The following is a 20,129-nucleotide window of genomic DNA, read 5'->3' as shown; positions in this document are numbered from 1 at the left end:
CTACTGACTCCTGAAGGTAATGTTCAAGTACATGACAAGCAAAAGTACAAGCAAACAAAGCAAAAGAGCTACTATGACAGACGTACAATACAGTTGCCAGATCTGCATACAGGTGAAAATGACAGAATACAGAGAGGAGACACTTGGAAACCAGCTGTGGTTATGAACAGACATCTGCAACCAAGATCCTTCATAGTTTGCATGCCGGATGGAAGAGTCTACAGGAGGAACAGGAAGCATCTGCTGAAGACAGGCGAGAAGGAGTTTCCACGTACAGATGCACAGGACATTTCCACAGATACAGACATGGAAACAAACGACACCAAGAGTGATGCAGACAGGATTGTGTCCGAGTCAGCATGGATTTACGAAAGAGAAATCATGCTTGACTAGTCTTCTGGAATTTTTTGAGGATGTAACTATGAAAATGGACAAGGGAGAGCCAGTGGATATAGTGTACCTGGACTTTCAGAAAGCCTTTGATAAAGTCCCACGTAGGAGATTAGTGGGCAAAATTAGGGCACATGGTATTGGGGGCAGAGTACTGACATGGATTGAAAATTGGCTGGCCGACAGAAAACAAAGAGTAGCGACTAACGGGTCCCTTTCGGAATGGCAGTCGGTGACCAGTGGGGTACCACAGGGTTCAGTGCTGGGACCACAGCTGTTTACAATATATATTAATGATTTAGATGAGGGAACTAAAAGTAACATTAGCAAATTTGCCGATGACACAAAGCTGGGTGGCAGTGTGAAACGTGAGGAGGATGTTATGAGAATGCAGGGTGACTTGGACAGGCTGGGTGAGTGGGCAGATGCATGGCAGATGCAGTTTAATGTGGATAAATGTGAGGTTATCCACTTTGGTGGTAAGAACGGGAAGGCAGATTATTATCTAAATGGAGTCAAGTTAGGAAAAGGGGAAGCACAACGAGATCTAGGTGTTCTTGTACACCAGTCACTGAAAGCAAGCATGCAAGTACAGCAGGCAGTGAAGAAATCTAATGGTATGCTGGCCTTCATAACAAGGGGAATTGAGTATAAGAGCAAAGAGGTCCTTCTGCAGCTGGACAGGGTCTTGGTGAGACCACACCTGGAGTACTGTGTGCAGTTTTGGTCTCCAAATTGGAGGAAGGACATTCTTGCTATTGAGGGAGTGCAACGTAGGTTCACAAGGTTAATTCCCGGGATGGCGGGACCGTCATATGTCGAAAGATTGGAGCGACTGGGCTTGTATACTCTGGAATTTAGAAGGATGAGAGGGGATCTCATTGAAACATATAAGATTATTAAGGGATTGGACACGCTGCAGGCAGGAAGCATGTTCCCGCTGATGGGTGAGTCCAGAGCCAGAGGCCACAGTTTAAGAATTAAGGGTAGGCCATTTAGAATGGAGTTGAGGAAAAACTTTTTCACCCAGAGAGTGGTGGATGTATGGAATGCTCTGCCCCAGAAGGCTGTGGAGGCCAAGTCTCTGGATGCTTTCAAAACAGAGATGGATAGAGCTCTTAAAGATAGTGGAATCAAAGGTAATGGGGATAAGGCAGGAACTGGATACCGATAGTGGATGATCAGCCATGATCACAGTGAATGGCGGTGCTGGCTCGAAGGGCAGAATGGCCTGCTCCTGCACCTATTGTCTATTGTCTATTGACTGCAAAGACACAGAAGTCTCTCGAGAGACTGGCACTGATGAAGGACAAGCACAGTCACAGTTGTATCACACACGGTCTGGGGGACAAGTCAAACTTCCAGCTAGATACAGAGATTAGACATATATACAGTCTCACACAGTTTGAGGCAAAGTCCCACATGTTATAAGTTCCAAGGTGTGAAATAAAAGGTTTATTAGTCTATGTTAGTAAAAGAAAATGCACTGCTGTTAGTATTGTAAGATACAATGCAGAATACAGTACAAGTTAAGATTTTTTTAGTTTATGTCATGGTTGTTGCACTGTAAGAGGGGCATACCTAGAGGCATTGTTTTGGTAATTCACAGTGTTGTAAAAAGAAAAAAAAATCTTGAGAAAGAGGATGTCATGTATTGTGTGATTATTCGTAGCGTCAGAGTGCATATGACATCAGGACGTAGAGAAGTAAAAAATGGAAGTCTGTTAAATAAATGTGGTTGTTCAATCTACAGCGGTGTCCGAGTCACATCAATATTACAATAATCAGGGAAGATACACTTTAGTTACAGAATGATATTAATCAGTTGGTCAAGAAAGCAGAGAAATGGCAGATGGGATTTAATACTGAAAAATAGGCAATACTTTGGGAAGACTAAACAAAATTGAGATGTGCACAGTTAATGGTCGGACTCCAGAAATTACAGAGGAATAGGCTAACCCCAATTGATATCAATGGATCTGGGGTTGAGAGGGTGAACAGCTTTAAGTTTCTCTGCAAAAACATCACGGAGGATCTCACATGCTCTGCACATACCGGCTGTGAGGTGAAAATGTTTGGTATGGGCCCCCAAGTTTTAGGAACTTTCTGAAGGCATCCTGATTGGCTGCATCACTGCCTGGTATAGGAACTGTATTTCCCTCAATCGCAGGACTCCGCAGAGAGGGGTGTGAACAGCCCAGCACATCTGTATATGTGAAATTCCCACCATTCAGGACACTTATAAAGACAGGTGTGTAAAAAGGGCCCGAAGGATCATTGGAAACCCGAGTCACTCCAACCACAAACTGTTCCAGCTGCTACCACTTTACACCGCACATTGTTGGAGCAGTACTGCCAGGATAATCAAGGACACGACCCACCCAGCCAACACACTTTTCGTCCCTCTTCCCTCCGGGAGAAGTCTCAGGAGCTTGAAGACTCGTACGGCCAGATTTGGGAACAGCTTCTTTCCAACTGTGATAAGACAGCTGAACAGATCCTGACCCGGATCTGGGCCGTACCCTCCAAATATCCAGACCAGCCTCTCAGTTTTTTTGCACTACCGTACTCTCCATTTTTCTATTTTCTATTTATGATTTATAATTTCAATTTTTAATATTTACTATCGATTTATAATCCAGGGAGCAGGAAGCGCAGAAGCAAATATCGCTGTGATGATTGTACATTCTAGTATCAATTGTTTGGCGACAATAAAGTATAAAGTAAGTACCATCCGGGAAACGGTACCGCAGCATAAGAGCCAGGACCAACAGGCTTCTTCCACCAGGCTATCAGACTGATTAATTCATGCTGACACAACTGTATTTCTATATTATACTGGCTATCCTGTTGTACAAAATATTTATTATAAATTACTATGATTGCACATTGCACATTTAGACAGAGACATAACGTAAAGATTTTTACTCCTCATGTATATGAAAAATGTAAGAATAAAGTCAATCCAATTCAATTTGAATAGAGGGAACTTTGAATATAAATCTGAAAATTCCTGAAGACAGCAATAGGTTAATAAGGTTATTAAGAAAGCATACAGGATACTTGCTTTCATTTGTTAGGGGATTAACAAATGATTCCGGGGATGAAAAGATTATCACGTTAGCAACGACTGAAGGCTCTGGGCCTGTAGTCGCTGGAATTTAGAAGATTGAGGGGGGGATCTAATTGGAATCTATCAAATGTTGAAAGGCCTCGATAGAGTGGATGTGAAGGGGATGTTTCCTTTGGTGGGGGAACTATAGGACTCAAGATAGAGGGACGTCCATTTAGAACAGAGATGAGGAGGAACTTCTTTAGCCAGGGAGTGCTGAATCTGTGGAATTTGTTGCCACCAGCAGCTGCAGAGGACAGGTAACTGGGTGCATTTAAGGCAGAGGTTGATAGATTCTTGATTAGTCTGGGTGGGAAAAGTAATCGGGAGAAGGCAGGAGAATGGGGTTGAGAGGGAATTGGATCAGCCACGATGAAATGGTGGAGCACTCGATGGGACGGATACCCTAATTCTGATTCTATGTCTTATGGTCTATGTTCTAACATAATTGAGGAGGAAAAGAAAATTGCAACAATGACTTGTTACCTGGTTTGGAGTGTTTCAGCCACATGGCGGGGCTGGGCTTCCTTATTTTTATTTGATACAGAGAAAGCTGCGGGTGAATAGAGTTATATTGGCCAACTATTCCCATTACCAAAGAACACAAATCTTAAAGTAAAAGCTAGGAGATTGAAATAAGATCTTTTCCATCCGGAGGGTGGTTGAAATCTAGGACTCAAAGCTGGATGAGTGGGGAAGAGGAAGATGCTGATGGAACACAATTGAAGCCAAGTGCTGGAAAATGTCAGCTTTTTTAAAAAAATATATCAAAATAAACTTTATTCGGAATAAAACACATTTACAACAATAAACATTTTTAAAGGAATTAAAACGCCCTTTCATTCATGGTCAATACGTTAAGTGGTATTCGATTACATTCCTTAAAAAACCAATAGGTCTGCTGCCACTCATGTGGCCCACTACTGTGGGTGCACTAGGACAATGACTGAGGGTCTTCCTCACCAAATCTGTCCAGTAGCGGAAGATGATTACAGCATGAACATGGCGGGCCAAAGAGCCTGTCTCGCGCTGCACCTAAATAACTTTAAATGTCCCAGATTTAAAGAGTAAGTGCATTGGAGACCTCATATATCAAACGTTATTGGCTTCGCGGGCAAACGGACGACCCACCTCTTTAGCCTCGCCTGTGATGGGTGGGCTTCCCCGCTTTTGTGAATGGAAGAGCCGCGCCTTCGCATCTGATTGGTCGCAGCGGCAGAAAATGGATACAATGAGAAGCGTGCGGCTTTAGGTTGCAGAATCCGGTGTCTCGTAGCTAGTAGTCACTTGCTCCTGAGCAGATGGCGAGCTGCGCCTTTCGCTCGCCCCTCCTTTTGCTCTTGCTGACCGGCCGAGCCCCAGTCGGCAGCCGCCGTGCCCGGTTCCGCTCCACCGCCGCCTCACCCAAGCCGAAGGAGGCGCCCACCGAAGAGGGTTCTGATCGAGTACACGGTCGCCGCCGTTTGCGGGACATCCCGCGGGTGCATCCGGCTCCAGCCCAGGTCTCACCTGATATCCCGGACTTCAATAACTACCAGGAAGCCTATCGCAACAAGACCAGTGCCGAGGTGGTGCGGAGCCTTCTGGTGTTTCGTCTCTGCTCTTACGACATCTTGGTGAACAGGCAAAAGGAGGTAGGGGAGAGTCTCAGGGGACGCCCTTCAACGTGATTGTTAACATTTAAAACTACACGCGAAATTGCATTGGATGTGCTGGAATCGGGAGCGTCAGCCAGTTTGCTGGAGGAACTCGGTGGGCCGAGCAGCATCTGTGGAGGAGCAATAATTGTCGACGTTTCCGGTCGAAGCCCCTCACAAGCCCTGATACTCGACCCGACGAGTATCTCCGGCAGATTTTGTTGCGTTGTAAATGATATGGCGCGCGCCTTTCTTTTGTTGCCCCCCCCCCCCGGTTTAAGGATTTTGGAGAAGTGGCCGCTGATTTACTGTCCTCTGGTGCCGCCTCTCCATGACCACATCCCTGTATTCATGCCGAGAGGGCAGAAAATAGCAACTGGAGTTGGCTTCCTCTCAGTATTTGCCCTTCCTGGGGAGGGGAGGGGGCGGGGTGCAGCTGAGTATTTTGCCATATGAAATTATCGCGTCACTGCCATTCGCATGTGCTTTCAAAGTCAGTTCAATGATTTTGTGGTCGAAGTAGACCAAAACACACAAGGGGCAATCTGGAGCTGTGATTCTGGTTGAAGTAATGGTTATGCTGGAGTAATCGTTCAGTAGTAAATGAGGCTGTGCTGGCAGTGTTTTTGGTGATTACTTGGGGGGGGGGAGGAAGGTTAGTTACATTAGTATCGTCACGGTTGGTTTAGTTCTACTGGCTCACCACCACCACCTTCCTGAGTGCATTTAAGGATAAATCCAACTTTACACCAACATCCCAAAATGGATTTAAACATAAGACTTCTTTGGAGGGGTGTACATTTATGCTGGGCGTTGGCTGTGAGGTCTGCGGATCATTCATATCTGCCGTGACGTATGATGTGGGCAATCATGGTCTTGTCCGTGACCATGATCACTCTTGCCCAAATTTTTTTACAGAAGTGATTTGCCATTGCCTGCTGGGCAGTGTCTTTATAAGACTGGTGCCCCCAGCCATTATCAATACTCTTCACCGATTGCCCGCCTGGTGTCAGCGGTCGCATAACCAGGACTTGTGACGTGCACCGGCTGCTCACATGACCATCCACCACCTGCTCGCATGGCTTCACGTGACCCTGATCCGGGGGGGGGGGGGGGCGGGGCCTAAACAGGTGCTACACCTTGCCCAAGGGTGACTTGCAGGTGACCTTTGTTAGAGATGAATCATCACCCCGCCATCCCATCAAGGGATAGCTGGGGGGGGGGGGGTTGGTTCCATTCATGCTCATTTATGTGTTTGGGCTTGTTATTCCTCTTGACTGTTCATTTCCACTTGCGTTGGTGTGTCTACTAAGAATGTTCTTCCGGTGCATGGTGCTGCCACTGAGGTTATGGCACGTCGTTCATGCTGGGATACCTGCATTGACACCACTTACTCTTGGCCCAAGCTGCACCAAGAATATGTGGATCCAGGACTGTCCTCTACAACCATCTGGGGACCCAGCAATAGACAACCCCTTAGGAGAAAATCGTACTCGACTCGATCGCACTATTACTACCGTTGACAAGGATTGATGTGCAGAATGTGTTCTGAGGGGGACCAGAGGTCTTGTGATCACTGGAAACATTGCAGTACTTTAGCAATACCAGTGGAGCTGTACCCACCATATATGTGTCACTGCAAATGAACCCACATCTGGTCACCAAAACCACTAATACATTTTCCACCCAGCAGGCAGTGGATCTTGCAATTGTCAGCATTCTTTGCTTTGCAAAATTGAAAACTGCAGCCTTCAGCTTCTGGATTTCTTTTTGAAACCTCCAGAGTGATCCATTTCCCCCATTCCCACAGTGTGAAAGAAAATTATAAATGGCACTGCTGGATTTTGCACTTAAGTTTTATTTAGCTTTTTGTACAACACTGGAACAATAAAAGGGGTAAACCTGCACGGAGTACATCCAGAGGATCTGTTTTTGCTCATTGAAATGGACACTGATCAGACAACAGGAAGCACGCATAGATCTCCTAGAAGCAAGAGAGCTTTGCGTGTTAGTTGAATTTAAATGACATAACCATTTTTTTCATTAATCTGGAGTTGACATTTGGCAAGGCAATTCCAAACTGAACAGTAAAATATTCTGATCGTTGAAATGTCATAAATTTTTCATAAGGAGAGGCCTGTTTAATAAAAAATGGTATTTCATTGAAGTCATATGTAGAATCGTTTTCCTGAGTTCTAGTTTGTCTTTATGTTCTTTAGATGAACATGTATGGATGTATAGTGGAAAGTGTATTGGCTGTATTATGGCCCGGTATGGGATGCCAATGCCTTTGAACAGATAATCCTTCAAAAAGTAGTGGATTTGGCCCAGTACATCACGAGTAAAACCTTTGAGCACATCCACATGAATCTTTGCCATAGGAAAGCAGCATCCATCATCAAGTATCTCACCACCCTGTCCGTGTTCTTTTCTCACTGCTGCCATCAGGTAGAAGGTACAAGTGCCTTAGGACTCTCACCACCAGCTTCAAGAATAGTTACTACCCCTCAACCGTCAGGCTTTTGAACAAAAGTGGATAACTACACTCCTCTATTAAGGTGTACCCACAACCAGTGATCTCACTTTAAGGACTCTTATTTCATGCTGTTGTTATTTATTGCTATTTATTTATCGTTGCTTTTCAACAGCTTGTTGTCTTCTCTGCTCTTGCTCTTTCACTGATCCTGTTTACAGTTACTATTCTATAGATTTGCTGAGTATGCCTGCAGGAAAAAGAATCTCAGGGTTGAATGTGGTGACACGTATGTACTCTGGTAATAAATTTTACTTTGAACTTTGAAGTTCAGATTTGTAAATGCCTGCTGTAAGCTGATAGTTTTCACTGGAGTATAAAGTTTGGTCATCTTGGAGCTATTTGTTTGGGCTGTGAACTGTGAGTTGCTCATGATGTACTGGTTTAATTTTACAGCTTATCAATCTCAGCAGAATTGTGCTGGGAAAATGGCTCTTCAGGAAGCTCATGAAGATGACCTTCTACGGACAGTTTGTAGCAGGAGAGGACCAAGAAGACATCAAACCCTTGATTCACCGCAATCGGACATTTGGTGTGGGCTCCATTCTGGATTATAGTGTTGAAGAGGACCTGACCCAGGAGGAAGCGGAGAAAAAGGAAATGGAGTAAGTTAGGTTAAAATTGCATTGGACCATGTGTGGTCAAGAAAGACACTAACAGGCTGAACATAGAATATGCTGCTTAATACTGGCCCTTCAGCCCACTGTGTTCTACCTGGCAATGTTATCTCACTCAACAATCAATTTAATCCTTGCCTCCCACTCAGCCCATAACCCTCCATTTTTCATACGTCCCTGTGACTGTCTAAGAGTCTTAAATTCTCCTTTTTCATCAGTCTGTGCCATCACCCCCGGCAATATGTTGCAGCCACCCGCTACTCTCTGTGTAAACTTAAAAACTACTACTACCTCTGGGGGTGCACCTGGATGACAGAGTGGGGCATCAACACAGAGGCTGTGTACAAGAAGGGCCAGAGTCACTTCTACTTCTTGGGGAGACTGGGGTCCTTTGGAGTATGCAGGCCTCTCCTTCACATGTTCCACCAGTCTGTTGTTGCCAGTACAATCTTCTGTGCGGCGGTGTGCTGGGGCAATGGCATCAGCATGAGTGATGCCAACAGGCTCAATAAACTGGTTAGAAAGACTGGCTCTGTTATAGGAGTCAAACTGGACTCACTGGAGGCTGTGGTAGAACAAAGGACCCCACGGAAAATCCTAGACAATGTTTCTCACCCTCTGCATGCCACCTTGGCTGAACAGAGGAGCACTTTTAGTAATAGACTAAGACAACTGTGCTGCTCTAAAGAGTGCTATATGAAGTCATGGGCTCTATAATGAGTCAATCTATAGCTGGGGAAGTGATGACCCCCTCCTGTTAGACTGTTTGAGGGAACTTGTTTTTATTCTTTCTCTTCTACTACTTGTATTTTGGTGTACTTGTAATGCTACTGTGACACTTTAATTTCGTTTGGGATCATTAGATCTACCTATCTAAACAGCTCCACTAAACAATCCTCTGCTCACCTTATACGTATGCCCCCTGCTACTGGCCATTGCTACCCTGGGAAAAAGATGCTAGCTGTGTGGGAGTTTGTTTAACTTGTTCTTCTGATTTCTGCTACCCTCCCTATTTCACGTTCCTCATCGAAGTGAAGGATCTTGACTTGAAATGTTGACTGCTTACTCTTTTCCACAAGTGCTCCCTGTCCTGAATTCCTCCAGCTTTTTGTGTGTGTTGTAATGGAATTTGTCTGAAATGAAATATATATTTATTTCATTTAAGTGGCACCCCCTCCAAAGTGACTGTAGGATTTTCCTGCCTTAGACCTAACACACTTGATCTTCCTCCGAATGAAAACACAGGCAGATATAATGTTTAAAAAAGCCTGAATGCTAAAGTACATTTCACACGCTCATTCTTCACTGTCAATGAATTCCTTGCCATTGGGGCTGCAATATACAGATTCCTTTGTTTCCAAGCAGTAGACTCCTCAAAGTCACCTTTCCAAAACTCTCTATATAACCTTCATTCCTGTGTGCGAGAATGAATGAAAATTTGATCGGCAATGTGTACTGCATAGTAAGTATGACCTCAGATGAGTGCCCTTGTAGAGTGTTGTGTTTGATGACCAGTTTTGAATGGAAAGTTACAGTGAGTGGTTGATAGCGGCAGCTGTATTCTTTGCTAACGATTTCAAAATAGGACCAAAACCCTGTGCTCTAGTATGCATTACATTTAACTAAAGTGAAATTCTATGGCTGTGCCATCTGGTTGGTCACTAATTAATCTGATGAGATCAGGGTACAATTTGGTTGTACTATTTGCCATTTTGAATGGTTAACTCTGTCCTTATTTCTCCCATGAGGTATTCAAAATTATGAGGGGAATAGAGAGGGTAAATGTAATCAGGCTTTTTCCCCAACCGGAGGTAATTGGTTAAGGGTGAAAGGTGAAAAGTATCAGGGGAAACTACTTCACTCAGAGGGTCGTGAGAGTGTGGAACGAGCTGCCAACTCGAGTGGTGCATGTGAGCTCGATTTCAACGTTTGGATAGGTACTGTCCATACTATATATGGTATGCCCTGGTGCAGGTCGAAGGGAGTAGGTAGTTTAAATAGTTTTTGCCTGGACAAGATGGGCCGAAGGGCCTGTTTCTATGCAGTATTCATTGAAATCCAGGATATCCTAACATGAATACCTGATGTATTTCATCAAGCATCTGACGACCAACAAACCCCAGTATTTGAGGGGGGCGGTGGGGTGGGAAGTGAAATTGGGTGAAGAATTTCCAAGGTCAGACTTGCAGATGTCCTGCTGAACTCTAGCAGGTTCTCCTCGCTTTCTTTTGTGCTGCTTCCAGTTTCACAAAGGGCAAAACTATTGGGCTGTCTGCTGGCTCTGAAGGAAACCAGTTGGGGGAAGGTTTGGTGCATGAGGACAAAAAAAAAATCTGAAATATTGAGGGGACCACAAGAAAAGGCACAAGTCTCAGGAACTAGCAGTTCTTGTCCACACTTTACAAATGGGTTTCCTGATGTGTTTTCTCCACCACAGTGTAGTTTTCAGTGCTGTGATTTTTTTCCAGTGTTCATCACCATTGAAAGGATATGTGGCCTGGTGATGTTTTCCATGTATCTGAATCCAGCTACCCTCTCCATCCTCGCTTCCCTATGTAGAAAGGAACAATTGAGGGAAGAGCCAATATCTAGTCTGCCAATTTATGTCTCTATATAATCTTATAAAGCAAATTGATAATAAAACCGTAAGGTACAAGAACAGAATTAGGCCATTTGGCCCATCGAGTCCTCCGCCATTTCATCATGGTTGATCCACTCTTCCTCTCAGCTCTAGTCTCCTGCCTTCTCCCCGTATCCCTTCATGCCCTGGCCAATCAAGAATCTATCGACCTCTGCCTTAAGTGTGTATAAAGACTTGGGCTCCACAGCCACCTGTGGCAATGGATTCCACAGATTCACCACTCTGTGGCTAAAGAGAGTAATATTGGCAAAATCCAGTCTGAGATTTATACACTTTTGAGTTCCAAAACTCTTTGAGTTGCAAACTTCCCATTCTGCAAGTTTCAGGCACAAAATAAAGGTGCTCTATTTGGATAAAAGCTAGCTCAAAGACAGCCATCAGGCTAGGTTATTCCAGATTTTCTGGTTCAATGATAAACAACATGATAACTGGGGAAGAGCAAGCAGATTGTGTACCTTCCAGTAGCCTCTGGGACTGCAGTCAGTCAACTATGTGAAATGTTTTGTTTGTATTCTAGACCGAACAGAGCTTGGGTAGGAACAGGTTGGAGCGACCTTAACCTGTGAACACACAGTCATTTTATAACAAGTTTATAACCTCCTGGATTGCTTCCCAAAGGGCTTGTTGGAAAATGGAAGAACGCTCTAACCCTGTGTTACGTACCCTGTAACTGGGTTGCCAAACCAGCAGAAATGGACCACCTAGTTGGAGTCTGGATTACTGGAACTAAGAAAGTTTTATTAAAGAAATAAGTAACACAGTACTCTAATCGTAAGGATATAAATGCAACAGGTTAGCAATGGTAAAACACATGTACGCAGAACTAGGATAATAGGAATCAATCAAACTCTATCGCAGTCTAGGGGTAAGATGGTCAGTCTGAAGTGACGCAGAGTTCAGTTCAGCTGAGTACAGTTCACAGCAGTCGCTGTTGTGCCGTTGGGGAGAGAGAGAGCGAATGCAAACTTCGATTCACAGACCTTTGATGTTCCTCGCAGTTAGCTTTTGGGCGATCCCTTTTAATGTCTCTGAGGTCACTGATTGTGACCCCTCCGTTCCGGATACGATCGTTCTTCCGCTGTGAATCCGGAACCCAGGCAAGGGCGGACGCACACCCCAGGTTCCCGCCAATCGTACCTTTTCACCCTGTGCGTCTATGGTCGGTCCCGCGATCAGACTTCCAAACTCCAGCCAACTTGTGGGGGCACACCGCACTTCCAGGGTCTCGTGATCTCGTGGTGTCTGTTGTGCCTTAGCGAACCTGTTCCTTTTATCCCCCTGCTGGGGTATCGCCTATCCATCAAACTTCAAACAGTTCAGATTCTAAGCAACCGGTCCGTCAATACTCGGAACTGTGTCACTTTTCGTTATCTCTCTCCTCTCCCGTTAACATTTTGAACGTTTCTCTATTTGTCTCTCTTACCTCTCTCATCAACATCAATCTTCTGATAACTTGGTTTTTCATCACACCTGTCACAATAGAATCTCGTTCATCGCGGTAATGCTATTATGGAGCCAGCAACCTAAGTTCAGTTCCTGCTACTGTTTGCAAGGAGCTTGTATGTGGGTTGCCTCTGGGTGTTCTGATCACCTCCCAGATTAAAAAGGCCTACGGATTAGTAAATTAGTTAGCTACGTACATGTAATTGGGTGGTGCAGGGTTGTTGGGCTGGGAGGGCCTGTTACGATGCTGTATCTTTAAATAGATAAAAATAATAATAAATTATTGCACATTTGGTGCAATTAACTTTATGAACTCATTCAGCATAGAACTGGGGGCCCGGGATAGGGAGAAAGGGTTCTTTGCTGAGGTGCTGGAAAGAACAAGCTACTTGCCTTTGCAACACTACCTTAGGTGTGACTTCCAGTGTGGCGTGTGCATACCTAGCAGGCAATGTAGTAAGTACTACTTCTTGAAGGGACTTTTAGGTTTAATTGTGGTAATTGTGTAATATTGATTTTTTTTACATTCTCAACAGTACCATTCTTTCAAGACAATCAAAGCAAGGGTGAGTTGCAAACTTATGTCATCAATACACCAGCATTGATCTTTTGGGTATTCTTTGCTCATTTTATACTTTCTTCAACTACACTTGGAATACAAATGAGGTCATTGTTCATTGTGCAGGATGATGCTTTGTTTTCACATTTTGTTCCTGTTCTCAGTTCCCTGAGCCTTGCTTGAGCTGGGCATCTTCTTTGCTACCTCATTGAAAAATCTGCCTCTTGCTCTTGGTGTTTTGAAGTATCCCTAAATCAATGTTAGCTTCATTACTTTGCTAAGTGCAACTCTATTAAAAATAAGGGTCAATCTTTAATGCTCTTGAAGTTCTTGATCCTTTCCCACAACAGATTCTGGGATTGTAATTGGTCCTATTTATTGCTGGAAGGATGAGGTTGGAAGGAAATTTTAAAGCAAATTGATTTTCTTTTCATCTTGTTCGCAACTTTTTCTTTTCAGTCACTACTTTGTTAATCATGAACACAAGAAGTGGGAGAGGGTCTCATAGAGTCTTGAGCCATCTGTGTAGTTCAGTATCATAACTGCAGATTCTGTGTCTCAAACCCAGCTTCCCATCTGACGCCCATCTCTTTTGACTGCGATAAATGCGTTGATCTCAACACTGAATTTCTGAGCATCATCGGCTTTCTGTAGTAATAATAATTGCAAATCTTTATAATTCTGAGGTAATTTCTCCTTCCCTGAGACCTGAAATGGAGTCAGCCATTTGGAGTGTTCTGGCATCAACCCTGTCTCTTCCTCTCACATTTGTACCTTGGACAAAAAGCATTACTTCATTAATCTGTTATCATTGATCTTACTGTTTACCCTTTCTAGATGTGGCTGATCTTCCTATGTTGTCTGAGATCCAAACAAGAACAAAGCAATTCCCTTCATGCAGTGCTTTCAGGATTGTAGCGTGTCATATTATGCTACACAAGGCCAGGTACATATTAACAGCTGCTGCTGGAGGAGAGGTTGTCTAAGCATGTAATTTTGTTGGAAATAATTTGGAAGATGTGTAGCTTGGGTGATTGATGGTTGGGTTGAGTTGCTGTCTGAACTTTACAATTTACTTGCAAATGTTTTGTCACTATGCCATGAGATATCGTCAGTGCACCTTTGATTGTGGTGTGTCTTCTTCTAGTGTGTCCTCTGAATGCTTGGCTTTTGAATACTTACCAGACAGCTGATTGGTTGGCATTTTGGAAACTCAATTGTGATGTGGGGAGGAAATCTCGTCGCTGATTGGCTGTGAGGTGAACTTCATGCATTGTCACGAATTTTGCCTGCATCAGCTTATAAATTGGCCCATGAAGACCGAGAGGGGCACAAATTCGACTGGGCAATATTTGAAGTCGTGGCGTAAGCAAAAATGCAGCATACAAGTGAATTTTTAGAAGCGCGGTTTTCCGCAAACAATTTGGGAAACACGCAGACCTCTATCCCATTTATGAGCTGATGCGGGAAAGATTCCAGAGCAAAGCACACAAAAGATCGCCTCACAGCCCATCAGCAATAAGATTTCCTCCCCACGTCACAACTGAGTTTCTGAAGTGACGACCAATCAGTATATGAAGGCAAAACGTTTGGAGGACGCACTACAATGAAGAGTGCAACTGATGATATCTCTACACATGGTGATAAAATGTTTGCAAGTAATTTGTCAAGATTTGGAAAGCAACTCAACCCAAGTGTGTAATGTTGTGATAGAAATTGGGAAGTTTTTATAAGCTAATCGTACAACAAAGCTTTAAAGGAGAGTGGAATTGATGTGCTAATACCTGATGCAGAGGAGGCTACATTCTGAGGAGCAGGAGGTGAACAGATATTGAGAGGTTCCACAATAAATCGATGAATTTTAAAGACTAAACAGATTATTTGAAGTTTGTTTAGTGTGGAAGTGGGAGCAACGGATGTGGATTAGCTGGGTCCCTTAAATTGGTTAAGGTTGAATTTGCATCATTCAACATTTTAAACATATAACAGTGATCCTCTGCTGAAGAATAATCAAGAATAAGGCATGTCCAAGAAGAAGAGGGGTCTGAAGAAGCACCCGAAGCAGGAGGGAGATGAGTAAAAGACAAACTGGTTTTTGTGTCTGCCTTTGCAATGTTGGCATTCATTTAAATGCGATGTTAGCGTTCATTTTGAGAGGAGTAGAATACAAAAGCAAGGAAGTAATGGTGACCCTTTCTAAAGCACTGGTGAGGCCTCACTTGGAGTATTGTGAGGAGTTTTGGGCCCCTTATCTAAGAAAGGATGTGCTTACATTGGAGAGGGTTCAAAGGACATTTACAAAATTCCAGGATTGAAAGGCTTGTCCTATGGGGAGTGTTTGATGGCTCTGGGCCTGTACTCCCTGGAATTCAGAAGAATGGGGTGGTGAGGGGAGAGGTGACCTAATTAAAACCTATTGAATGGTGAAAGGCCTCTGTAGAGTGGATGTGGAGAGGATGTCTCCTATGGTGGGGGAGTATAAGACCAGAGGATGCAGCCTGAAAGTAGAGAGATGTCCTTTTTAGAACAGAGATGAGAAATGTCTTGAGCCAGAGAGTGGTGAATCTGTGTAGGCCAAGTCATTGGGTATATTTAAGGCAGAGGTTGATAGATTCTTGATTAGTTGGGTCATTAAGGGATATGGAGAGATTGGACCTGAGAGGGAAAATGGGCCAAGAGGGCTAATTTAGTTCCTGTATCTTGTGGTCTTTAGGGACTTGGTTGGTGTGGCAGCATTGTGCTGATATAATTAGGGCATATTTAAAATTACACTCCAGTTGCCATGATGCCTCTTTTCTCTGTGTATTCTGTAAATATTCTGTGAAGTTTTTATTCTGGGCGACCTTACAGAAATACATGTTAGCCTCTCTTTCACACATCAAGAGCATATCATTTATATGCACAGAGTTTCCAGTAGTCACAGACATCCCACCTCTCCCGGAAGTTCCGGGAGTCTCCCGCATATTAATAGTGGCTCCTTGATGCCCGCAAATTATATACAATATCCCGGAAATCAATTTTTCTGAGAGAGAGAGAGAGAGCGTGAAAGAGAGAGAGAGAGCGCGCGCGTGAGAGCGACCATGAGAGAGAGCGACCAGGAGAGAGAGCACGGGTGCCATGGGAGGATGTTCCAAAAAAAGAAAATATAAAACGTACGTCACCCCGGTCTACACTAAAGTGCACCTCTGCCTAATAGGGGTCAAAAATAATGACAGTGTTGCTCGCTGCACTGTTTGCAACAATGACTTTTCTATTGCCCATGGTGGGTTAAGACTGTAAAAGACATGCTGAGGTGAGTTTAACAGGTGCCATTCATTCATTAGCATAGCCAACGTTATTTAAACTAGCTGGCCAGCTGCTAAGGAGCTACTCTATTGCAGACATCCCACCTCTCCCGGAAGTCTCCCGCAAATTGATGGTGCTACCTCCCTGAAATGAGTTTTTGCAGGGTGGGGTGTCTGTAGTCAGTCCTTGCTAGCATCTGTAACTCCTCATAGGCAATACTAACCACCTTGCAAATAGGATGTATTCCATTGGTTTTTCTTTTGGCAACTCATCAAACACCTCTCGATTCTTCATCATCTCCATTATATTTCTATTTTACTGCAGATTTTTCCAAGCTCATTTTTATTACCCTACCCAAGTTGCTTTCTATTATGTTCTCCCTCTGTCTATCTTTACACTTGAAAATGACTCAACGATTCAGGAACAGCTTCTTCCCCTCTACCACCAGATTTCCGAATGGATGTTGAACTCAGGAACACTAGGTCGCTACTTTTTCCCCTTCCTTATGCACTACTTACTTAATTAAACTTTTTATTATATATATTTACTGTAATTTTGTTTATTATTATGCTTTTCAATATGCTACTCCGATAACAAATTTCACAACATATGCCAGTGATACTATATGTGATTCCGACTTGAAATTTTGAAGTTATTAAGGTGCAGGATTGATATTTTACTCTTTTTTTTGTATAAAGAGTTATGTAAGCATAACTCTGGAGCAGCTCTATATATAAAATAAATCAATAATTTTATGGAATACTTTTGCATCTTTACCTTGTTCAGTGTTCTTAATACTGAGTAATTCTAGTCTCCTCTACTTGTGAATATACAGTGTTACGTACCCCGTAACTGGGTCGCCAAACCAGCAGAAATGGACCACTTAGTTGGAGTCTGGACTACTGGAACTAAGGAAGTTTTATTAAAGAAATAAGTAACACAGTACTCTAATCGTAAGGATATAAATGCAACAGGTTAGCAATGGTAAAACACACGTACACAGAACTAGGATAATAGGAATCAATCAAGCTCTATCGCAGTCTAGGGGTAAAATGATCAGTCTCAAGTGACGCAGAGTTCAGTTCAACTGAGTACAGTTCACAGTAATCGCTGTTGTGCTGTTGCGTTGGAGAGAGAGAGAGCGAATATGCAAATTGCTGATTCAAACAGACCTTTGATGTTCCTCGCAGTTAGCTGTCGGGCGAGCCCTTTGTAATGTCTTCTGAGGTCACCGACTGTGACCCCTCTGTTCCGGATATGATCATTCTTCCGCGGTGAACCCGGCACCCAGGCAAGGGCGGACACACACACCAGGTTCCTGCCAATCGTACCTTTTCACCCTGTGCGTCTATGGTCGGTCCTGCGACCAGACCTCCAAACTCCCACCAACTTGTGGGAGCACACCGCTCTTCCAGGGTCTCGTTATCTTGTGATCTCGTGGTGTCTGTCGTGCCTTAGCGAACCTGTTCCTTTTATCCCCCTGCTGGGGTATCGCCTGTCCATCAAACTTCAAACAGTTCAGGTTCAAAGCAACCAGTCTGTCAATACTCGGAACTGTGTCTCTTTTCGTTAATCTCTTATCTCTCTCATCGGCATCAATCTTCTGATAACTTGGTCTTTCGTCACAACAGTATTTTTGATACATGATTTCACTGCTTTAACAGCCTGCATTTTTTTTCTCTCTGTCTCTTCCTTGTTCACAAGATGTGGGAGTTGCTGACAATGTTAGTACTTACTGTGGATCTCTGACTGCCTGTGGACTCTGAGGGCAGTAGAGTGGCAACGCAGAGGTCATAGGTCACCAGATAGTGCTGGCAAATTGAAATAAGGACAGGAACACTCAGCAGGTCTGGCAGCATCTGTGGAAGGAGAAACAGTTAAAATTTCAGGCTGAAGACCCGCTTCAGGTGAAGCATATTTCTCCTGAAATGTTAACTCTATTTCTCTTTGCATAGGCTTCCAGCATTTTGTTTTTGGATTTTCCTGTTCAGATCTACAGATCATTTTGCTTTCCAAGGCTGGCAGACTGTTTAATCACAAGAGATTCTGCAGACACTGGAAATCTCGGGCAACGCACAAAATGCCGGCGGAACTCAGCAAATCAGACAGTATCCATGGAGGCAAGTAAACAGTTGATGTTTTGAACTGTGACCCAAAGTCTCAACCCGAACGAAACGCAAGACTGTTTATTCCCATCCATAGATGCTGGCTGACTTCCTGAGCTTCCAGTGTTTCGCATGTGTTGGCAGATCATCTTTACTGATGTATTTTGAAAAAAACATTATAAATTTGTAATAGTAATTAGACTAAAAGTCCAAGTATAACTGACTGCAATTTAAATTCTTGAACTGCTTTGAAGAGTTCTAAGTTCACACCTCCAGATCAATGATCTGGAACTTCAGGTTTTGGTACAATAATTTAACCACTGTGCTGCTTATCTCAGTGTGAATTTTGCCAATAAACTTGCCTTTAAGGCAGTGTCATCACCTGCTAAACGTATATTACGTGCACAGAATGTTTTTTTTGTGTGCTGAAAGTTGTGGAGTGTTTTATCGTCCCCTTAGTTTTTTGCAGTTGGATTAGTTGGGCTCTAATTTGGCACAAGCCTCACATCATCTTTGATGGGTTCTAAAGACGAGCACTTGTTGCTGCCGCCTCGCAGACAAAAATCTGTCAGGACCTGTTGATGGTTTGTATGAGTTTAATTATGAATTACCTGACAATTACTGTGGTTTTTAATGATGTTTTTCCAATCTCATTGTGATCTGAGGGATGACAAGGTAGGGTTTGCAATGCTGACATGTCCCCCTGGTAAGCTAACAATGTCAGGCTCGGAGAAACGCTGAGGCGTGATGGAATGAGGAAGGGAGGAGGGCTTTGGGGAAAAAATATTTTCATGTTGGATATGCAAATCTGTTTTGAAAAGGAGAAGTTCTTCAGGTTTGCTGGGAATGAGCAGTTTTAATTCATTATCTGGCCAGAAATGGGTTGGCAGATGGTAGAATGATAGGAAGGAGGAGGGGAGATTGTTTTGGCATGGGGAGGGGGACAGGAAGGAAGGAAAAGCCAGGTGAAGAGCAGTAATGCTTTCAATGGTGGCCAGTACCTGAGAGCTGCACAATCCCTGGTTTTAACACCAAATGAGAAGGTTCTACCTCTCTTTAATTTTCTAAGCTGCTGGTGCAGAAGGCACACAAGAGCTGAGGGCCTGTTGATGTAGGTCATCACTGATGTAAGCCCTCTCTACACCACTTCAGTTGGGGATGGTTCTGTGCACTCAACCCTGCTTGCCGTGGGAGGTAGACTTCTTTGCAAACCATCCCAGCGCAGTTCCCTGTTGAATGCTGAAACCTGCACTAACTATTTGGAGGTAACTGTTGTTTATCAGACCTAACCTACTTGTAATGTAGACTCAAAGGACAGATACTCCCAGTAATTGTTCGAGCCTGGGCGCCGCAGGAGCTTAGCGGTTAGCATGACGCTATTACAGCTTGGGGCATTCCAGAGTTCGGAGTTCGATTCCAGTGCTGTTCTGTAAGGCGCCTTTGTAAGTCCTTCCTTTTAGCCAGCCAGTCGGTGTAGTGGTATCAGCACTGGACTTTGAGGCGAATGGTTCCCAGTTCAAATCCAGCCGACACCTTGCTTCCTTACGTTTGTACTGGGTTGAGTGTCGAGCTAGCAACTGGGCCTCGTATTAAAAAAAACAAACACAAGTCTAATGTTACGGAAATGGCAAAAATGCTGCCTGATGTGCCACAAGCTGCATAAAGGAAAGACAACAATAAGTCCTCCCTGTGGAATGTTTGGAATTTCTCCGAGCCAGGGTATCAAAGGGTATTGGGAGAAGGCAGGGGTTGTGGGGATGACTGGAAGAATTGGATCAGCCCATGATTGAATGGCGAAGGATACTCG

General features: G+C 43.8%; 1 protein-coding gene across 1 annotated transcript in view; it reads left to right on the top strand.

Annotated features, from left to right (window-relative positions):
- The first annotated feature begins 4,710 nt into the window (after positions 1 to 4,710).
- LOC140190923 (proline dehydrogenase 1, mitochondrial-like) overlaps positions 4,711 to 20,129 on the top strand; it is a 52,045-nt gene continuing 36,626 nt past the window's right edge. The window contains exons 1-2 of the mRNA XM_072247884.1: positions 4,711 to 5,136; positions 8,069 to 8,277. Of these exons, the coding sequence (XP_072103985.1) occupies positions 4,804 to 5,136; positions 8,069 to 8,277 (542 nt within the window). The 5' untranslated portion in view covers positions 4,711 to 4,803. The remainder of the gene's footprint in view (positions 5,137 to 8,068; positions 8,278 to 20,129) is intronic.

This window comes from Mobula birostris, chromosome 31 (assembly GCF_030028105.1).
Source record: "Mobula birostris isolate sMobBir1 chromosome 31, sMobBir1.hap1, whole genome shotgun sequence".
In the NCBI taxonomy this organism is placed as follows: domain Eukaryota; kingdom Metazoa; phylum Chordata; class Chondrichthyes; order Myliobatiformes; family Myliobatidae; genus Mobula; species Mobula birostris.
Note: the sequence above shows the minus strand (reverse complement) of the source record. Positions and strands in the feature narration are given on the sequence as shown.